Source organism: Triticum aestivum, chromosome 6D (assembly GCF_018294505.1).
Source record: "Triticum aestivum cultivar Chinese Spring chromosome 6D, IWGSC CS RefSeq v2.1, whole genome shotgun sequence".
NCBI lineage: Eukaryota > Viridiplantae > Streptophyta > Magnoliopsida > Poales > Poaceae > Triticum > Triticum aestivum.
In genome coordinates, this window is record NC_057811.1 from 334,427,257 (window position 1) to 334,435,871 (window position 8,615).

Sequence of the window (8,615 nt, forward strand, 5' to 3'; positions counted from 1 at the left end):
GATTTGTGTATGTAGACCTAGTGGTTGTAATATTCTTAGGTCAAAAACTTGTGATTTGTGTAAGTGCAACGGTTATAATTTGCTTAGGTACAATTATGTCGATCTGGCAGTTGTGATTTGTTTCTTAATGTTGGTCCATGATTTATTACAACTTTTGTGTACAATAGATAGATTTTTAGGAACATAGTACAAACGTAGACGCTCATTACACGCACACACACTCACCCCTATAACTGTACCCGCACACTTTATACCCATATGAGCATCTTTAGGAAACTGATTCAACAGATGTTAAGATTGACAAAATGATCATAGACGCCTTGTAGCTGACAGACACATCATATCGCTGAAAGAATAGCGTCGGAGAACCTAAAATAAATCTAAAAAATATGCAAACACCCATACCAATCTAGGACTTTAGCCCGGACGGGCTCGTTCCACCAAAAAAAACATAACCATCTAAGCTTATTAGTCATGTCCTAACTTTGAAACAATAAAATCTAGGGATCTCATGTCCAGCTACAGATTTAATTAGAAAAGGTAAAGTACAACAACTTGAATATATTAGACCATGGAACTGTTGGCGCAATATACTGATAGGGTTGCACCATGGTTCAGACATTTTTAGAAGGGGACGCGGTAGTTCAGATGCTTAAGTATATACCTAGGGCGACAACACACATTCATCATCAACCGTGTAAACCACGGGATAACCATCGAGCATGACTGGCTACACGCAACGGCGAGTGCAGATTCTCCAGCTTCGCCGGCAGCGTCTTCCTCCTCCCGCCCCGTTCACCTCCTCAGGCCGAGCAGCGCGAGGAACAGCGACACGTAGTCGTAGCGGAAGACGTGCCGCAGCAACGCGAGCTTGCTGTCGTCGTTCCACGGCGGGTACCTGAACATGAACTCCAACAGGAAGCTTCGCCTGAACACCGCCTTCTTGTGGCTGAACATCTCGAAGGAGTACTTGCCGTGGTACTGCCCGAACCCGCTCTGCCCGACGCCGCCGAACGGGATGCTCTCCAGCCCGTACTGCACGATCGCGTCGTTGAAGGTGACGCTCCCGGACGATGTCTCCCTGACGATCCGCTGCTTCAGCGCCTCGCTCGTGGTGAAGGCGTAGATCGCGAGCGGCTTGGGCCTGGAGCTCACGAACTCGATGCTGTCCTCGATCTTCTTCACCTGCGAGCAGAAGCATCACATGTTAGCTCGACTGTTGGCTTCTGTGAAAGGTTGCCGCTGTCGTCGTTGATTGATGTACCGTGATGATCGGGAGGAGAGGGCCAAAAATCTCCTCTGTCATGACATCAGAGTCGAGTGGTGGATTCAGCAGGATGGTGGGCTCGATGCTCCTGCGCCATTGGAATCATGGCATCAGACAGACAGACAGAGACACACAAAAAGAAAAGAGACACCGAGTACTGCAGCAGTGTACAGGGAGGGCCAATAATAAGAAGCTACAGTAGCACTGAGGCTACATAGGTGCTGTTGAGTGGAGGAACTTACAAGGTCTTTGGGTCCACGTCCCCACCATGCACAATGGAACGGCTCACCTTGTGATCCTCCAGGAGGCCACATAACCTATTGAACTGTCTCTCGTTCAGAATGCGCGCCATGTCCTCTGGTTTCGTGAAGAGTCTCTCCAGTGTTGATTTCAGCAGCTCAATCTTAATTCAGAGAATAACTATATAGTCAGAACGTAAAACAGCAGGTAATTAGTATCATGAAACAAGAACAGTTCAGCAGAAACCAGACCAGAATCGGCGCAAACTGTTCCTCCACAAGTATGTAATCGATGGCTATGCAAGCTTGACCGGCGCAAGTGGACCATTTCGCGCCTATTATGCGATTTACGGCAACCTGCACATGTTGAGATGCATGTGGTAAGATTATTTTATCCGACCTTGGCAAAACTGAAAACAAGCGAAGGCCAGGGGGTTTACCTGACTGTCTCTTTTGCTGTCCAGCCAATCTACAATGCACGGGCATTTCGAGCCAAGCTCAAGCGCCACTGGGGTCAAGTACTTTGCAGCTTTTGTCATGATAATGCGACCTACACGGGCACCCCCTAAACGCCAACAAAACAGAACAATTACCGTCAGAATACGAATACGTGCAATGCAAGAACCGTCAGCAGCGACTTTGCTTCAGAAATCAGGATCAACACGAACTTGAAGGCTTGTACTACTAATTACCGGTGAAGAGGACTTTGTCCCATCGGTGCTCCATTAGCTCTTGTCCAATTTCCGCTGCACCCAAGACGACCTTCACAGCCTCGGCGTCAAGGTATCTCGGTATGTTGGCAGCGAGAAATGCTGCGGTGGCCGGCGCGAGCTCGGACGGTTTCAAAACCACGGCGTTGCCAGCCGCTAAGGCACCGGAGAGCGGCTCCAGAGCTAAGCCTGCATGCAGCATAAACGCGAGATTGTGTACATTTTGAGTATGCAAACTACGACAGGTTAAACACACAAGGTTAAAAGCATGTTTGGCGTGTAGTCACATATTGCGAAATTTTGCCAATGTTTATTTAACTGTCATATATAGTTTTGACTACTAGTTACCACATTTTTGTGCCTTGCTATAACTTAATTGAAAAGTTATGACAAAATATGATGCTTTTTTTAGAAAAGGAAAATATGAATGTGAAGTAAACATATCCCAAGTATTCGGTAAAAAACTTGGCAAAAGAAGATGATTAAGTTGTCAATCAAATTTCTTTTCACACTAGTAATTCGATCTTCCGGGCAAATGGAACCGCCTGTTTGATCTCTCCGCTTGGGGGCCACACCCATTTTTTGAGGTACGTTGTGAAATGTCAATGAAGGATTCATGGACACTGAACACGCTTGTTTATTGTTGCTCATTACTAGTCGGTCCTATCCCCCACATGGATGCATCACCTATCCATGAAACCTCTGCTCAAATGAGTTCATGCCAAGCAGCAGCGAAAATGGCATGACAATGGATGGTGGACTCAAAACATCAAGTTCCTAACCGTAATTAACAGTGCATTGTAAAATAAATTCATATGATGCACCCGAAGGGACCGGGTTCCACTATCAACCATGACGGAATAGAAACACAAAACAACATCCATGTGCCAGCATCTGCATGCAAAAGCTAAACGCAAAACAAACGAAAACAACATAGTTTTATGAGACAGGCTGCCACGCTAACAGCAAAACATCAAAGAGCTATGCTATGCAACCTCATTGTCTTGACTAGGTCTTGATGTTGTATCGTTCTAGAGAGTAGAGACCGGGTATGATCTTGATATTAATATGTTACCATTAGTCAAAAAACTTCTATTATTATTAATAGTGTTATGTTCATATTCAAAAAAAGAAATGTAGTACTGTGATAAAACCCAGATTCGAAAGCATATCTGTGGTCCAACTTGCCTCCCGCGTCGCCTTGCTCGGGCAACACGGGGGAACCCTAGCGCCACCGCCAGGCCCCTCACCGTCGCTCCCCCGCTTTGCCGCCGCTGGAGGGGCCGCCGGCGAAGCTCGCGCATGCCCCAGGGAAGGTGGCGGCGGGGCGTTTCCCCTTTCTGTGACGTTGGGCACGGGCGAGCTACAGGGCTGCAGGAGCAGCGTCTGTGCGGGGAGCGGCCGAATCATGGCCGGGTTGGCCGGATCTACCTTCTCCGCCCTCGATGGTCACTCTCGATGTGGTGCGTGATGCGTCGGCGGACGGGTGCTCGGTGGCTCCATGGTTAGGTCGCGGGAGTCGGCGAGATGGTCTGCAGCGGGCGGCGTGCGCCAATGAGGTGGGGCTCGACGGCTCAATGGTGGAGCTGTGAGCTCCGGCGGGCAGCGAGGGCTGGAGCTCACGGCTCCACCATTGAGCCGTCGATGTGTCGGCGACCATGGATTCGCGACAGGCGAGGCGGCGGCCACGGTGCTTGTTGTCCCTGTGGCGGCGACGGGTGTTGCGGCTCGACGAGTTCCGGGGTGCGGCTCCTCCTTTCCTGCGGTGGGGTCGGCCCGATGGCGGTGACGGCGATGCGTGTCCATGGACTGGCAGGACAACGACTGTTGTCCGAGGGTGGGGCGGCCTTGGCAGGGGCGGGCGGTGTCGGAAGGCTCCCCTCGGTGCTCTGCGGTGCTGGTTTGCTGGAGGTTTGTGGCTAACCGGTACGGGCTGGTGGTGGTCGATCATCTCAGGGAGAAATCCTTCTTCCGGCCTTTGCCGGATCTGACGACAGCGGCACCTGCGGTCGTCTGGATCTTTCTTGGAAGCGTCACTGACGTATGGTGCTCCACCCCTCACCCCGTGGCGTTATCTCCAGAGGGAAACCTCAGATCCGCGGGATCGGGCGATGAAGGCGTCTTCACGTCTTCTTCCTCCTTGGGGGCGTCGTCTCGGTGCGGGCGACAACCTGAGACCAGTGAATGGCGGCATCTTTGCCACGTGGAATGATGACATCTTCGCCGCGTGGTTTACTGAGGCGACCGTTTCGAGGGCGCTGATTTCTGTTTGGCAACGATGATGGTGTGAAGTGGAGCTTGGGTCGTAGCTTGGGCTTCGGTAGTCAGATCTTCCCGGCGTATCCGATGTGCTCTTCCGTGGGTTGCTTGGTTGCGTTGAAGTCGGAGCTGCGGTGGAGCGAGTCTAGGTGGTGACGATGACATGCACCCGATGGTCATTTGTGGAGGGCACACTCGGCGCAAGTCATGCATATTTCCCTTGTGAAGCTCGTCGTCAAAGTTGGAGCTGTCGGTTGTTCGCGCGTGTGGCCATCTATTGACATGTGCCGTCATGGCTTCTGTGCAGCTGTTTGCAGGGCGGCTTCGTTGGTGGAGCTCTATGGTGAAGTCGGAGTCACCTGTCAGAGGTAACCGGTGATGACGATGACGCTTGCGACTCCTCGGCGGTCTTTTCTTCTTTGTAGCTCATGTTTCATGTTGGTGCCCAGGTTCGCTGGTGGTGCCAATGTCATTTGGGTTGGGTTCTATCGGTTTTCGCCCAGTCTTCTGTCAATTAACCGGGCAATTCCCACTTCTTCTTAATCAATGAAAATGGCAAGTTTTTTGCCTCGTTTCAAAAAAATAAGAAAAAGAAATGTTGTTAGAAGAAGAGAAAAGGAACAGCCTTAGAGCATGTACAACTGCATATGACAAATCTAACCCCTCAAACGTCTGCGGATGTGTTCGGGCACGTCCGCGGGCGGTGACTGGGCACTCCTCAAATTAGCCCAAGTGCATCCGAACATCTCATACTAGATTCCCAAATCCAGAAAAAGCATGCAAACAATAAACCTACGTACTACTTAGAGATCTAGCTACTCCTTGTCGGAGATGTCGACAATCTCCGTGCCCGGCTTCGGCAGCATGGGCGGCAGCTACAGCAACCGAGCCTCCGGCTGCTCCGCTCCGGCGTCCTCCTCCTCTATCTCCGTGTCAAGTTTGGCGAAGAGCGCGTCGGATGCCGCCTGGTCCTGCCGGAGTAACTGTTGGTTAGCCTCCACGTAGGCCTCATCCTGGATGGACTCCAGGATCGCCTGCTGCTCCGCCATCTCCACGGCTTGGGCGACAGCGAACTCCGCCTCTGCCTCCGTCATGTTGAAGCCTTGCTCCGGTAGCTCTGCCTCGTCCTTCTCCGGATCCGCCTCCTCCATCGCCTCCGGCAGCGGCTCTCCCTCCATCTCCTCCGATTGCTGCTCCTTGTCCTCCTCCAGCTCCGGCGAGTCCGGCGGTCGGCCGCAGCGATGTGGGCGGCGCGCCTTTTGCCTGGATCTCCTCCGCGATCTGCCTCTGGCGCTCGGGCGTGAGCGTAGTGTACGTGGTGATCAGCCGCCGGACCATGGCTATTCCGGAGAGCGGGGGAGAGGAGGCGGACGGGCTCGGGTGGCGGCGGAGAGAGGGAGGAGATGGATGGGCTAGGGTTGGGGGACGCCGGCCGGCTTAAATAGCTGGATTTGGCCTTGGGCGGCGAGCCGGAGCGACACCATGCTACGTTCACAAGCGGCGATGGAGGAGGCGTCCATCGGACCGCCGGGTTTCCGGACGAGTCCGTGTGGGACCCCATCGTCAGGCCTACGCATTGAACGCGCCCGGGCGCGTCCATATCCGGCCCATATTTGAGCTGGATATGAGGGGTGCAGGTTAGCCCGGGCATTTGAGGCCCATTTGAGGAGACCGTCTGGGTCAAAAGATCGTGAGTGATCAATGACCGGGCGGCCCGCCCGGGCGTATGAGGCGCGTTTGGGGCGCCCGGCTGTAGATGCTCTTATGCATATCAACATGTCATACAAGTGACCAACCTCCTCCTCCTCTATCTCCGTGTTGAGTTCGGCGAAGAGCGCGTCGGATGCCGCATGCTCCTGCCGGGGGAATTGTAGGTTGGCCTCCACGTAGGCGTCATCCTGGATGGACTCTAGGATGACCTGCTGCTCCGCCAACTCCGTGGCTTGGGCGACGACAAACTCCACCTCCGCCTCCGCCATGTTGAAGCCCTGCTCCGGTAGCTCCACCCCGTCGTCCTCCAGATCCGCCCCTTCCACCGGCTCCGGCAGCGACTCTACCTCCTTCTCCTCCGGCTGCTGCTCCGCATCCTCCTCGGACTCCGGCGAGTCCGGAGGCAACTCGACAACGATGTGGGCGGCGCGCCTTGCCTGGATCTCCTCCGCGATCTGCCTCCGGCGCTCGGGAATGAGCATAGTGTACGTGGTGATCAGCCGCCGAACCATGGCTATGCTGGAGAGTGTGGAAGAACGGGGGAGGAGATGGACGGGTTCGGGTGGCGGCAGTGAGAGGGAGGAGTTGGACGGGCTAGGGTTGGGGGACGCTGGCCGGCTTAAATAGCCGGATTTGGCCTTGGGCGGCGAGGCGGAGTGGCGCCACGCGGCGTTCACACCGCAGCGATGGAGGAGGCGTCCGTTCGACCGCCGAGTTTCTAGGCGAGTCCGCGTGGGACCCCATCGTTAGTCCTACGTGACGGACGCGCCTATCCGTCCCATATTTGAGTTGTATATGAAGGGTACTGGTCAGCCCGGTCGTTTGAGGCCCGTTTGAGGTGGCCTTTGGGGTCAAAAAATGATCGGTGACCGGGCGGCCTACCTGGACATATGAGGCAGGTTTAGAACGCCCCGCTGTAGATGCTCTTAAGCATATCAACCTGTCATACAAGTGACCAACCAACCACATGTATGTAGGAAATGGAAGGCATGCACTTGTCACAATCGCAAGACTGCACCTAGCTTGTTGCCATCAGAAAGGTTGTTTAAACTCAGACCTCGTACAGCACCGCTGGTCTTTGGTCGTACAAGCATGTGAGGTACTTTGGCAGTAAACCATGTGAGCGTACAGCGAGCCAACAACACCTCGTAATCGTCTTCTTTGAACCTCTTTTTCTTTAGATGCTACGCTGGTACTAGTGGTGAGATTCGTTTTTTAGATGCTAGCGGTGAGAATTGGTCTGTCATGATCGATTTTTTCCGACACCGAAGATGTTCTTTTCTGCAGTAGTCACTTTCTTAAGTGTCTTATACTGATTTCCGGTAGGCACCGATGGTCTCCATCAAGTAATTAATCACGCAATATAAATACGAGAATTGCCGGTCAATAAATAGATGATAGAATTCGTATGATGGCCTGATATCTATCTAACCAACATGGTGACTAGCAGTGATTCGGCGTCAGACTTCATCGTCTATTCATCTCATTGCAAAGATAATGAAGAACTGAGAGAACAGGCATAATGAAACTGAAGGGGTTGTGGAGCAAAGAGGGCACCTAATGGGAGATTCCAGCAGGAGAAAATGAGCACGACCCCGAGCGGCTCCGGCAGCACCAGCGCCGTCGCCGGAAAGGAAACCAACGGCGTAGGAGCCTACACTGACAAAAACAACAAGTCATGCAGCAGCCCAATTAAGTTTGTATATAAAGCCATGGCGATTGGCAAGGACTTGCCTTCTCAGGGGCCGCCCATTTCTCGAGGTTTTGCAGCGTGTGCTTGATGGACTTGACGACAACACCAACCTAAAGACCAGCAGCACAGATCAGGGGAGAGATTGGCCAAAACGGAGCAACAACCCTCTATAGTTACGTACCTCGTCTCTGAAGGATTCAGTCCGGTGCTTGCCGAGGTCGTCGTGGAGCGCGTCGAAGATCTCCTCCTCCTTCTCCGTCAGGAGCCTGATGAGCCCGTTGAGCTGCGACCGCCTCCATGAGAGGTCCTTGGTCCTGCCGCTCTTGTACACCACTCGCAGGCTGCTCACGAGGCTCCCCAAGCCAAGGGCCGGCTTCTCCTCCATGGTTCCCATGGATGGATGGATGGAAGGGGCGGGCACCGGCTTAGCTTGGGTTGAGCATGCGGGCGACCCAACGTGTGTTAAATAGGCAAGGCAACCAAAGGCGGAGCGTGGCAGACTGACTGACTGGGTAGTGTGTCGTGGTTCATGTGGACTTGTGGAGTGAACATGGCAGTTTATGGACCGTGATTACCGAAATCCACAATTTCTTTTGCGGGAACCCAAATCCGCATTAACTAGAGGAGTTGGGGCCTTTTAGACTAGCCACAATGGGTAGTAACATAGACTAGTAACATGCACATATTACTAGTTTATGTTACTACCTCTATAGTGGGGAGTAACATATGTGTGGTAA

General features: G+C 53.0%; 1 protein-coding gene across 1 annotated transcript; it reads right to left on the minus strand.

Annotated features, from left to right (window-relative positions):
• Window positions 1-447: 447 nt before the first annotated feature.
• On the minus strand, window positions 448-8,380 carry LOC123144959 (aldehyde dehydrogenase family 3 member F1). Its single transcript, XM_044564234.1, has 9 exons — window positions 8,060-8,380; window positions 7,920-7,988; window positions 7,743-7,839; window positions 2,199-2,405; window positions 1,947-2,071; window positions 1,759-1,863; window positions 1,510-1,670; window positions 1,265-1,355; window positions 448-1,185 (listed from the first exon to the last, which is right to left on the minus strand). Exons 1-9 carry the CDS (start codon window positions 8,270-8,272, stop codon window positions 796-798), a joined length of 1,458 nt encoding a protein of 485 aa, XP_044420169.1. The 5' UTR covers window positions 8,273-8,380; the 3' UTR covers window positions 448-795.
• Between the last annotated feature and the right edge of the window lie 235 nt (window positions 8,381-8,615).